The following is a 12270-nucleotide window of genomic DNA, read 5'->3' on the forward strand; positions in this document are numbered from 1 at the left end:
TTGGCAACCTCCAGGTTAATCGTGTCAGGCCAGGCTCAGGTGGTAGTGAACCTTCCTGAGAAGACAACCCCAAAATGCCACACCCGACCAACAGTGCCCCGTGCATAGGTTCCAGGGTCACAGCGGGACCCCCAACAGCACACATTCCTCCAGCACTGCAGCCCCAGGGTGCTGTCAGCACTGGTCTCCTCTCGTGGTGACGTGGAACTCTCCCCAGGAAGTCATACCCACAAGGGGCCAGCTTCCTGTGAAACCACAGGGTGTCCCTACACACTCTCCCCAGGCCATCAGGGCTACACACCCTCCTTCAAGCAGTGATGAATCTGTGAGGGATGCACTGGGCTGCAAGGAACAGAAACCCAAAGAACCGTGGTTCAAACCGATAGGGCTTCCTCTTTGCTGCGTAATATGATCCTGATTCAGCAGTTGCCACATTGGCTCAGCGGTCCCACAAGGTGATTAGAGACCCAGGCTCTCTGCTCTCTGCCCAGCCCTCCCTCCTTAGCATGTTGGCTCTGTCCTCTTGCTTGTCGCCTCATGCTGTGTGCAAGCTGACTGCCACAGACCCGCGCTGCTCATCTGTGTTTAAGGCAGGAAAGGAGCCAGCCATTCCTGACCCCTTTCATCAGGAGGCAAAGGCTCTCTCCTGAAGCCCTTCAGCTGACTTCTATAGACATCCCACAGGTCGAGATGTTATCACATGGCCGCCATTATCTGCGAGGGAGCCTGGGAAACGAACATTCCACTTCTCCAGTCTCCAGAAGACAACGTGACAAAGGGCGAGTAGCTGTTGGGCACAAATGAAGCCTGCAGAAGATTTTCTCTAAATGGTTCCACACCTCCCCCTTTAGCCCCTCCAGGGCAGCCCCACCCCTCCTCAGGTGACCCCCTCCTGAGAACACCAAGGAGACTCCGCCTCTCTCCCACAGCTGGAGAGAAGGGGAAAACACAGGAGTTGAAATCTCTTCATATGGGGAAGTGGCGTAATTCATACCAGAGGGAAGTCACGCTCCACAACCTTCCTTTACCCTCCCAGACTTTCAGAGAAGGGGAAAGGGAAAGTCATAAATGTTGGAACACCGGCCAAACCACCATTGGCTGGGGCAGTGGGGTGGGGGTGAATATGCGGTCCATTATTTAGCAGGAGCTATTAATGGGCTTGCCAAAGTGTGGTTGAAGAGGAGCTGGCTTTGTAAACTCCAGGAAAAGGGGGCTATACACCTAGACGCTTGGCAGTGATTGTGATGCTTGGGGGTGGGCCCTGGAGCAGGACTGAACACAAAGACAGAAGTAGATGAGTGGGGAAGGCCGGTGCCACCACGCTGTCTCCCTGACCCCAAAGTCCTGGTGAGGACAGACAAGAGGGACTTGGGGCTGTGGAGAGCTGGGATCTGAGCCAACCTCACATGGATCTCCGAGGACAGGGAGCAGGCTGATTTCCAGTTTACTGATACATCATTTGTTTGGGGGGAGGGGGACAGGTCCTCAAATGGTGCTCTTCCTCCAACCCTTGGACGCCTTCACCACCCAGTTCCCCAGGATGCCCAAGGGTGTGTAGCACTTATGGGAATCTGCGTTTTTTGTCTTGCAAACTTACTGGGACATCCTGACCTGTCTGCTCAGAGTAAATGGTCAAAAGACAGATAGCCTGAGCCCATGGCCACAGCTGGCAGCAGGGCGCTCAGCTCCTAGACCAGCCTCAGCCCCACCCTTACCCGGCCTCAAACTAGGAAGTGGATGGAGTGTGTTTTCTGGCCCTTCTGGGTCCCCTCACCTGACTCTCTCAGGACCACAACCTTGACCTTATCTGCCTGCCCTACTGAACTGTGACTTCCTGTGAACCACGCAGGCTTACCCCTGCCTCCCTCGCAATCCCCCGCTGTCTGCCGGGTCTGGGGCCTGCTACATGCTGGGGACTCCCTAAGTTTGTGAATTTTTTTCTAAGATTTTATTTATTTATTTTTTTGAGAAAGAGAGTGTGTGCATGCACACGCGTGCATGTCGGGGGAGGGGCGAGGGAGAAGCAGACCCCTAGATCATGACCTGAGCCAAAAGCAGACGCTTAACCGACTGAGCCACCCAGGTGCCCAAGTTTATAGACAATTTAAGAAATACCGAGGCCACACTGAGGGGCCCCTATTCAGGAGTAGTTCTGTTCCCAAGAGCCCTAACTTCCAGATCTTCTTCAGCCCTCCTTCCTTCAAAGCTGACCAGGCCTGTGTGCCATGCCTCAGAGCCTGGGAGGACCCCGAATGGGCACCCTAATTGGCATTAACGCATCAGAGCCTGCGGAACAGAGTGTATCTCTCTCACAGGCTTTACCTCCAGGGTCTTGGCCCAGTGGAGTAACCCATGAAGATGTTAGGCTGATGGGACAGGTTTGTGGTCCTCAACCATGTCACAGAGAAACTCAGGGACAGAACATGCCTCCATACCTCCCCAAATCCTGACCCCCTGGAGGAAATAGAAGGAGAGAGCCCAATTCAGGGCCCTTCCTCACACCCTCCCTCCCCCATCTCTCTGTCGCTGGCTGTGTCTTCAGCTCCCCAGACAGAAGGAACAGCGGCTGGGATAGTGGAATCAGAGAGTGGGGACGGAGGCCGGGCTGTCTCTATTGGGGCAGATGGGGCCCCTCTGTCCCCTCCCCAGCCCAGGTAACCTGAGCCTGGCATTTTGTCCATCTTGGAACAGCTGACAGTGCTGTGGTCAGACAGCTGGTGGGGCTGGGCTGGCCTGGCTGGGGTGGGAGCATGGGCTGTTACATGAGACCCAGAGTCTACATCTCTCTACCCTGAGCTGGGGAGCTGTCGTCCCACCCATCACTGCAGAGGGCTGCGGCACCATGCTCAGGGGCCAGGGACTGCTGCTCCTCCTGCCGCTGCTGGCTGTCTGCTTGGGTGTGGACACAGGGGATCAGGAGCCTGGGGAGGCCTGGAGGAGAGATCCAAGGCCTCAGGGGACAGAGGGTCTGGAGGGTTCCTGAAGCCTGCCCCCACGCCCAGCGCCCTACTTCTCCACATCACACCCTCTTGTGGCCTCCCCCTCTCCCTGCCCCAAAGCCCATGTAGACAGGCTCAGTGCTGTCTGTTGCAGGAGCTGAGGGCCGGAACCAGGAGGAACGTCTGCTCGGGGACCTGATGAACAACTACGACCCCCACCTGAGGCCCGCTGAGCGCGACTCGGACGTGGTCAATGTCACCCTGAAGCTCACCCTCACCAACCTCATCTCGCTGGTGAGCCACAGGCCTGCAGGACAGCGGGGGAGACAGAGGGCCAGTGTACCCCGCCCCTGGGACCTGCTGGGGAGAGTCAGGGGCTGGCTCTAGCAGCCAGGAGGGGGAAGTACTCCACAGGGGGGTGGCCTGGGAGCTGGAAAACTCCCATGAGGGCTGCCCAAGAGGCTGGGGTCCTGTAGCACCCAACATCTGGAGAGGGCAAGTGATGGGGGTTCAGCCCTCTGTTCTGCACCCCTAGAATGAGCGAGAGGAGGCCCTCACCACCAATGTCTGGATAGAGATGGTAAGAGGCCACCTGAAGTCCTTTTCTATTGGGGCCCCCAACCTCAGGTCCCAAGGCCCTTAGAGCTGCCTGCCTTCCCCCGCCCCCTCCCCGCCTCTTCCGACCCCCTGGGGCTAGGCTCCTATTCCTGGGGGTGGGCGTGGGGGTGACTCGGCAGAGAGCAGGGCCTGGCAACCCCACTCCCCCTGCAGCAGTGGTGTGATTATCGCCTGCGCTGGGACCCACAAGACTACGAAGGCCTGTGGGTGCTAAGGGTGCCGTCCACCATGGTGTGGCGGCCGGATGTCGTGCTGGAGAACAAGTGAGGAGGGGTGCAGGCAGGGGTGAGGCGGGCACAAAAGGACACAAGGGCAGGGCCCGGTATGACAAGGGCGCTCTGGGGAAAGGGACGGGTGAACAGAAGGTGCAGAGCGGGGAACACTGGCCGAAGCAGCTGTTGGGGAGGATAGGGCGGGGCCGGCAGACCTGATTCTCAGCCTGGCTCCATCTCCTCTGGGCCGGGTCCTATGGTGGGCTGCTGCCCTCCTCGGGCCTGGGGATGAGGGCGGCTTCCTCAGAAGCTGTCAGGAGTCACTGGGCATAGAGTGCTGCACTCGGGTGCCCCCAGCCCTTTGCAACAGCTGAAGAGATGTTAGTACCGTTGTGACCAGGCCCTGGTGGTGAGGGGACAGGGCAGAGGAAGCCTGCAGGTGGGTGTGATGGGGGGCCCTCCGGCGGGGAGGTAGTGGACCCTGTGGCCACGAGGGGCTGGTGTCCCCAGGCCGCATCCACGCAGGGCAAGGGCTGGCCTAGTGTGTGGGACTCGGGCAAGCCGGGGCTGCCAGGGACATGAGCCCCCAACCTTGGGGCCTGGCCTGTGTGCAGCGTGGACGGCGTGTTCGAGGTGGCCCTCTACTGCAACGTGCTGGTATCTCCCGATGGCTGCGTCTACTGGCTGCCACCTGCCATCTTCCGCTCCGCCTGCCCGGTCTCTGTCACCTACTTCCCCTTCGACTGGCAGAACTGCTCCCTCGTCTTCCAGTGAGGCCATTTACTGGGGGGGAGAGGGGAGGGAGCTGCCCTTAGAGGAGTCTGGCTGGGAGGGACATAAGGCTTCTCGCCAGGGGCCCGGCCCCGTCTCTTGGGGGGTCTCTGTGCCCATCTCAGGCCCAGACACCCGAAGAGGCCCACGTCCCTCCCTGCTAAGCCACAGTCCCCTCGCTCATCCTCCTTCCCTGCCTCAGTTTCCTTGCCTGTGCCCCAAGGGAGGAATTAATGACCGGGGTGGGTGAGCAAGGAGGCACACACGAGTGTCACCCCACACCCCATGGAGAGGAGGAGCCTGTCTCAGTCTCCTCATCCAGAAATGGGGGAATGGAGGTCTGTGTGAGGGTTTTCCCATAATTTAGAGGAGCGGTCTTTTCACAAGGAGACCCTCCTTAACAAACAGACCAGACAGAGACAGACGGTGTTTTCTGTGTTCTAACCCTTGGCCCCTCCCTTGGCTCCGGAGGCAGTGGAAGGGAGGAACGGAGTGGCCCCTGGGCTCTTAACATCTGGTGACGGTACTGAGCTGCCGCCTCCCGGCCCTTCCGCAAAAACTTCCCTGACCCCCAGGGAGCCCAAATCCCCTTCCCGCCCCCCATCTCACGGCCAGGGTTCTATGGAGAATTCCCGGGAATTCCTGGCTGCACTTTTTAGAGGCAATGCTGCCCACAGTTGCCCTCAGATGATCGTCTGCGTGACCTCAGCGGTGGCTCTACACACATTCAAATGTATCCCCCTTCCTCCCCATCTCCCAGGTCCCAGACCTACAGCACCAATGAGATCAACTTGCAGCTCAGCCAGGAAGACGGTCAGACCATTGAGTGGATTTTCATAGACCCCGAGGCCTTCACAGGTAACCTCCTCCCAGGACCCCTGCGGGACCTGGCCTCCAGGGCAGGGCCAGACGAAGATCAGACCCCTTCCCGTGTAACTCAAGATGAAAACTACAGTAAACCATAAAAAATATATCTTTAAAGGCTCAGCACAGTTCTCCTTTGCCCATGCTAATGTCTCCAGTTTGGGTGGGAGAGGGATCGGGTATCCAGTCTCCCTGGACGCTGCTCTTTGGGCCCATGCCGGCCGCCCTGCAGCTAGGTCACAGGGGCTGCAGGGATCTGCCTGGCCTGCACTCCCTGTGCCCACCCTGCCTGCTGCCCGCAGAGAATGGGGAGTGGGCCATCCGGCACCGGCCGGCCAAGATGCTGCTGGATGTGGCGGCTCCGGCCGAGGAGGCGGGCCACCAGAAGGTGGTCTTCTACCTGCTTATCCAGCGCAAGCCCCTCTTCTATGTCATCAACATCATCGTGCCCTGCGTCCTCATCTCCTCGGTCGCCATCCTCATCTACTTCCTTCCTGCCAAGGGTACCTGGAGCCCGTGCGAGGGGAGCCCTGGCCCCAGGTGGCCACACAGGGACTAGCTGGGAGGGCACAGGGTTGGGGCGGCCCACACAACACCACCTGTCCCGGGCACCAGGGCCATTGGGCTCCTTGTGGGGTGGGGAAGGTGCCCCACGGCAGTGAAGTTGAGATCGGCTCTGAAGGCCTCTTGGTTATGGGTAGCGGGTGGCCAGAAGTGTACCGTCGCCATCAACGTGCTCCTGGCCCAGACTGTCTTCCTCTTCCTCGTGGCCAAGAAGGTGCCCGAGACCTCCCAGGCAGTGCCACTTATCAGCAAGTAAGGCTGGCCCTCACACCTGCCACCCACCTCCTCCCCCACTTCACCGGAACTCGGGGCACTACTTTCCTGCCACTCCCACCCCCACCCCCCTCAATACCAGCCCCTCACCCTAAGGAATTGGGGGGAATCAGCTGCTAAGGGTGGGGTGCATCTGGAGATGAAGTGCCAAAGGGCCAGCCCCACCTCCTGCCTACCCAACCCCGGCAGGTACCTCACCTTCCTCCTGGCGGTGACCATCCTCATTGTCGTGAATGCCGTGGTCGTGCTCAACGTGTCTTTGCGGTCCCCCCACACACACTCCATGGCTCGCGGGGTCCGAAAGGCAAGGCCCCTCTCTGCTCACTCCAGCATCCTCCTCTCCAGTCCACTCACATGCGTTCTCCTCTCCACCCTCTTCCCCTTCCCTACTCACCTGCCACATTCAGCGATAAACCTACCCGGTGTGTATCTTGAAGCATGCGCCCGGTGCATTAATCTAATACTGAGTGCTTAGTGTGTGGCAGGTGCATTCTGCATCATAATGCATTCGATCATCATCAGACTCCTATGAGGTGGGTATTGGTCCCACCTCCGTTTTGCAAGTGAGGAAGCAGAGGGGCGGAGAGATTCAGTAGCTTACCCAAGGTTGCCTGGCTGGGAAGCAGAAGCAAGATTCTGCCCAGGCAGTCTCACTCCGGAGTCTGTACGATCTGCAGTCCACCTGCAGCAGTCAGCTGGGACCCTTGTTGCAAATGCAGATTCTCAGGCCCCCCTCAGGCATCCTGGGCCAGAGCAGCGGAGGTGGGGCCCTGGAACCTGTGTAGCAAGTGCCCTGGTGATGCTGATGTGCACAGAAGTTGGAGGACCCAGGCTCCGTGTCTAGCACAGAACAGCCGAGCTGTACTGGGGTCAAGCCACTGACTGTGGTTTGCTGCCTCTGGGCCCCCGGTGGTTTGAGCCCTCCGTGCCAACCTTCACCCTCTGCTCTGAAGCCAGCCTGGACGCCCACATGCCCAGTCTGCTGGCTACTCAGCGAAGCCCACCAGAAAATTCTCTCTCCAGGTGTTCCTGCGGCTCTTGCCCCAGCTGCTGCGGATGCATGTCCGCCCACTGGCCCCAGTGGCTGTGCAACACACCGGGCGCCGGCTACAGAATGGTTCCTCCTCTGGATGGTCGCTCACAGCCGGGGAGGACATTGCCCTCTGCCTGCCTCGCAGTGAACTTCTCTTCCGGCAGCGGCAGCGCAATGGGCTGGTGAGGGCAGCACTGGAGAAGCTAGGTGAGGCTGGGCGGGGGTGAGGTGGGGGTATGACACTGGGGACACTCCTCCCAGGGACTCCAGATGGGGAGGGCTAGCTGTCCGCCAAAGCACCAGGCCCAGCAGATGAGTGTGGGTAGGTTTCCGGGGTGGAGAGAGAGAAGCTAGGGTTGCTCAGGAGAAACTACCTTCTCAGACTGTTTCTTCTTCACTCTATTCCCAAACCTTACCCTGTCTCACCAGAGAAAGGCCCAGAGCCAGGGCAGAGTCAGGAGTTGTGTGGCAGCCTGAAGCAGGCCGCCCCGGCCATCCAGGCCTGTGTGGAAGCCTGCAACCTGATTGCCCTCGCCCGGCACCAGCAAAGTCACTTTGACAGTGTAAGGGGGATTGAGTACCTAGGGAGGGGCTTGGACCTGAGATGGGAACAAGATGAGCGGAGTGGCCATGGCAGGGTGATGGGATGGAAAAAGTGGAACTGGGACATCAGGGCCAGGGGACTATGGCAGAAGCCAGGCTAAGGCCTGGAAGTAGGCATGAAGAGCCCAAGGCCATGGAGAATAGAGGCCTGCTGGATGACTAAGAATGGCACCATGACCCAGGGCAGGCTTGGTGTCACTGCTGGTCATCCCACACCCTGCCTCCCACCCCCAGGGGAGTGAGGAGTGGTTCTTGGTGGGCCGAGTGCTGGACCGTGTCTGCTTCTTGGCCATGCTCTCGCTTTTTGTCTGTGGCACCGCTGGCATCTTCCTCATGGCCCACTACAACCAGGTGCCCGCTCTGCCATTCCCTGGAGACCCCCGCTCCTACCTGCCCTCACCTGACTGAGCCAATCAACTACCAACGGCTGCTAGACATGTGGAGTCTTATCAGCTGTGTTCTCTGAGGTCACGAGTGTGCTTTCTTGGGAAGTGCCCTTCAGGGCCATGTGAGCCAGCTGGCCCTGAGAAAAGCATGGGTGGCGCAGTCGGTTGAGCGTCTGCCTTCGGCTCAGGGCATGATCCTGGCGTTATGGGATCGGGCCCCACATCGGGCTCCTCCGCTGGGAGCCTGCTTCTTCCTCTCCCACTCCCCCTGCTTGTGTTCCCTCTCGCTGGCTGTCTCTGTCTAATAAAGAAATAAATCTTTAAAAAAAAAAAAAAAGCATGGGAAATAAAGAGACGGAGCTGGAGTCCTAGAGTGGTTGAGAATGGCTGTGGGCAGGGTGTGCCGTTGGGATCAGCATCCACATGGCACTGGTTAGCTAGTCCTGGCAATCCTCACTTCAGCAAAGCATTAGCAACTCCCATAATTTTTTTTTAAGATTTTATTTATTCATTAGAGAGAGAGAGTGTGCTCAAGAGAGCAAGCAGAGGGAGAGGGAGAAGCAGACTCCCCACTGAGTAGGAAACCTGACATGGGGCTCGACCCCAGGACCCTGGGATCATGACCTGAGCCAGAAGGCAGATGCTTAACTGACTGAGCCACCCAGGCACCCCTTACTCTTGTCACTTCTGAAGGCCTAGGGACTCTGTCTTGTATGATGTCCCCAACTAGGCAAGGTCCCATCCCTCCGGGCCTGGGCCTCCTTTCCTTTTTACGAGTTCCCCATAGGCTCCTAAAGGAGGGAGGTCAAGAGAGATGTGAAGAGTAGCAGGTAATGTTCTCTTGAAAGAATGGCAACAGCCCACTCCAGCTGGTATCTCTCTCCCCTGCCTTCTGGGTATTATAAGCACCCAATAGTCACCTGCACCAGTGACCTTTCCATTCGTATGCATTTTTTGTCATTGATCACAGAAGATTCCATGAATTAAGAGCTCCTCATGTCATCATGGACAAGCAAGAGTCACTATTCCCCCACATTTCAGATGGGCAAATTGGGGCCCAGGGTAAGAAGGGCTTCCCAGAACACTGGTGGCTAAATAAAGTTTGGAGTCCAGAATTCCCAACCAAATTTTAGACACTCCAAGAAAGATTCCACGGCCCAGAAAACAGACCCCTCTTCTCAAAGGCTGGGGCATTTGCGCTGGTACCAAAGGGTGCTTAAGACAAGGACGAGGTCAGCAAAGAGGCTGGGAGGTAACAGGAACTGCTGGGCTTTGCCTTCTGAGAGGAGACCCTAAACAGCCTCCTCTGGCCCCACTTAGGAAACAAGATGGCCAGCTGAGGTCTTCCTGGGAGAGAGGCAAGGCCCTGCTTTGAGAGTATGTCTGGGTCCTGAGTTCTGTTGGTGACAAGACAACTTGAGCAAGTCATTTGTGCCTCCCCCCAGCCTCTGTTTTTTCATCTGTAAATATGGGTACAGATTTCAGTTCCTATCTACCCTCATCAAAGGATCAAAGGGGCAGGTGAAAGTGATTCAAAAGTGTGAAAGTGCCACTAAGACCTGACAATGGGACATTGCTGGGGGAGGCGAGAGGACCCCGGAAATAACCCTCCCCCAAGTACAGGGTTGCTGGCTTTGGGGTTCAATCACCAGCAGGTTCACTTCATCAACTCCAGTTTACGTGCGCGCTGCCCCGTGTGGGGAGCCGGGATTTAGATCCGGAAGCCACTTTGTTGATGGTGGGGCCCATCTGTGGTTCCTGTAAGCTTCTCACTAGCTTTGTCACCTGGGGTGAGTCTCTCAACTTCTCTGATTGCCTCAAAGGGCGGAGATGACCTGTTTAACTCCTGGCGGAAGTAAGCAAAAACTTACAATACTACATGTATTGTGGGCGACTATGTCTAGCGCCTGACACTGATGATCCCGTTCGATCCACACGGCAACCCGAAGAGGCAGGTACTATAAAACAGGGTGGCCGGTACCCAAGAGGAAACAACCTCGGAGAGGTTAAAAGAGAGTCCAGGATCGTGCAGCCCGCTCTGGGGGTGGAGTCGGGATTTGGACCAAGCAGTGAGTCCAGAGCCCGCAAGGTCAGCGACGCGGCTCTGCCTCTTTCTCCGAGCCGCCGCGGGAGGGGGTCGGGGCGCCCCCTCGGACGCGCGACAGGAACCCGGTTAGCGCCAAGAGCCGCGACCCTCACCGCTGCCGGGCCCCGGCGCCTCCGCGCAGCCGCCCAGGGCGGGCGTCCCGGCATACCCGCCCCACACCGGGCCAGCGCGCAGACGTTCCGCTGCGCCCTGCGCAGCCGGAAGTAGCCGGGCCCTAAGCTGGAGGGGCGACCCGGCGGAGCGGAAGTCACTCCGTGAGGCAGTGGCGACGGCGGCTGTGAGAGGATGAACAACAAGTTCGACGCGTGAGTGGCGCGTGGCCGCCCCACGGGGCCCCTTCCCCCAACCGTTCCCCGCGCCTTCCCCCAGCGGGGCTGGCGGCGGAGAAACTCCCCGGCGCCGTCCTCCCTCCCCGGCTTGGGCTGCGGGCCTCCCCGTCCCAGGCGGCCGGCCGGGAAGAAGAGGGGGCTGGGGAGGCGTGATGCAGGGGTCCCGGAGACGCCGGGATCGTACAGACCGCGGGCGAAGCGCGGGGTCCCGGGGCGGAGGTGGCCGTGACGCCCGGAAGGAGAATTTTGGACGTCCCGCCCCGGTGGGTGCGGGTGGCCAGCGGCGTGGAGGGGCGGAGACCGCGGCGGTTTTTGGGTGTTTCCGCAGTCTGGCTGCCCTGCCTCTGAATCCGGCTTTCCACACACGCTCTCTAGCCAGGGCAGGTCACCTCAGGTCATCTCCAGAGTGGGGACGGTAACAGCCCGGGTCGGAGAGTTGGGAAGATGCAGTCCTGAGGTAATGTGGCTGTTGCGCCCAGAGGCTGCTCAGTTACGGACTGCTCCTCGTCTTCCGCAGGCTCCTTCCTACTTCCTTTCTCCTCCCTCTTTTCCCTTCCGACACACTTACCGGGAGCTGCTCGTTTTCTTGTCCAGCGAGCACACTTGTCATAGCCCCCCGTCTCCACTTCCGTGTGTACCCTGTCTTGTTCCTAGTTCCAGCATCAGTTGGAAATGCAAAAAAGAAATGCAGAGTATTTTTGCATGTTTCCCCCTAGCGATTGTATCTTGAGGTAGATTATGTTCTTATCTCTCTTCTAGTATAGTAAATCTCTCTGATCTCCAGAGACCTAGATTTCCAGGCCCAGACCCACCAGTTTACCAGTTATTTGACAGAAGATTTGCCCGGCCATTGTTATCTAAACCACGGTAGTGGTTAATGCCCTGCTTCTGCAGGGGCGTGTGATAAGGATCAAATTACATAAGTGGCATCACTGTTTATTTAGGTTGTGACTGGCTGCTGATGGGAAATTGGGGTTTTTCCAGGACAATGAGTGCTGGTTTGCAAATAAGGAGTCCTGGATTCCAGCACTCTAGGCAGCTCCTCAGGAATGTTTCCTGGTTTCTGAGAATTCAGTGGGACTTGGAAAAAGTCTGGCTGAACGCTTCCCCAGCCTGCTGCTTTGCTGAGCCCATCTCAGTAGGAACAGCCACGGTCCCCCCACCCCCTACCCCATTTATACCCCTCATCTTAAATCTCTGCAGCACCAAATCCCAGATCTAAGTCCTCCTTCAGTAGAGCTCTCTACAAATCCTGTATCCCTTCTTCCACTGAATTGAACAGATCAAAATTTCATCTTCGGAAGACACTTTATGGGTCATCTAGGCCAGTCCTGCCCAAATCATTTGGGGATCTGCAGTAAACTAATTTAAGAATGGTAGTAATGGCTTCCACAGGCATCTTGCTAGATACTTTTTACATATTATTTCTACTCCTAACAACCCTACAAAGGGAATCATGTTACCTCCTTCTACAGATAGGAAAATGAGGTCCTCTGAGGTCAGGTAACTTGTCCACAAAAACAGGAAGGCCCATGTGGTGGAATTCAAACCCAGGTTTGTTGTTTAACCTT

The 12270-nt window shown here is 57.8% G+C and overlaps 2 protein-coding genes across 4 annotated transcripts in view; both read left to right on the forward strand.

The window, feature by feature from the left end:
• The first annotated feature begins 2842 nt into the window (after positions 1-2842).
• On the forward strand, positions 2843-8285 carry CHRNG (cholinergic receptor nicotinic gamma subunit). The gene is made up of 12 exons (XM_002917956.3): positions 2843-2897; positions 3094-3233; positions 3475-3519; positions 3711-3820; positions 4384-4539; positions 5301-5398; positions 5707-5907; positions 6106-6220; positions 6431-6545; positions 7265-7481; positions 7704-7837; positions 8112-8285. The coding sequence occupies exons 1-12, from the start codon at positions 2843-2845 to the stop codon at positions 8283-8285; spliced, it is 1560 nt and encodes a 519-aa protein (XP_002918002.1).
• Positions 8286-10286: 2001 nt separating this feature from the next.
• The window catches only part of EIF4E2 (eukaryotic translation initiation factor 4E family member 2), a 30474-nt gene continuing 28490 nt past the window's right edge, over positions 10287-12270 (forward strand). The window contains exon 1 of one of the 3 annotated variants that reach the window (XM_011223353.3): positions 10287-10675. In XM_011223353.3, the coding sequence (XP_011221655.1) occupies positions 10656-10675 (20 nt within the window). In that variant the 5' untranslated portion in view covers positions 10287-10655. The remainder of the gene's footprint in view (positions 10676-12270) is intronic. The other 2 variants (XM_011223354.3, XM_011223352.2) reach the window with 2 other exon arrangements.

The sequence above is a fragment of the Ailuropoda melanoleuca genome, chromosome 2 (genome assembly GCF_002007445.2).
Source record: "Ailuropoda melanoleuca isolate Jingjing chromosome 2, ASM200744v2, whole genome shotgun sequence".
Classification (NCBI taxonomy): domain Eukaryota; kingdom Metazoa; phylum Chordata; class Mammalia; order Carnivora; family Ursidae; genus Ailuropoda; species Ailuropoda melanoleuca.

Excerpts from the sequence above, each read along its gene's own strand:
- CHRNG (XM_002917956.3), top strand. The coding sequence starts at position 2,843 with ATGCTCAGGGGCCAGGGACTGCTGCTCCTCCTGCCGCTGCTGGCTGTC. Across the intron at positions 3,520-3,710 it reads CCAATGTCTGGATAGAGATG|CAGTGGTGTGATTATCGCCT; the intron begins GTAAGAGGCCAC and ends CTCCCCCTGCAG. Across the intron at positions 5,399-5,706 it reads AGACCCCGAGGCCTTCACAG|AGAATGGGGAGTGGGCCATC; the intron begins GTAACCTCCTCC and ends TGCTGCCCGCAG.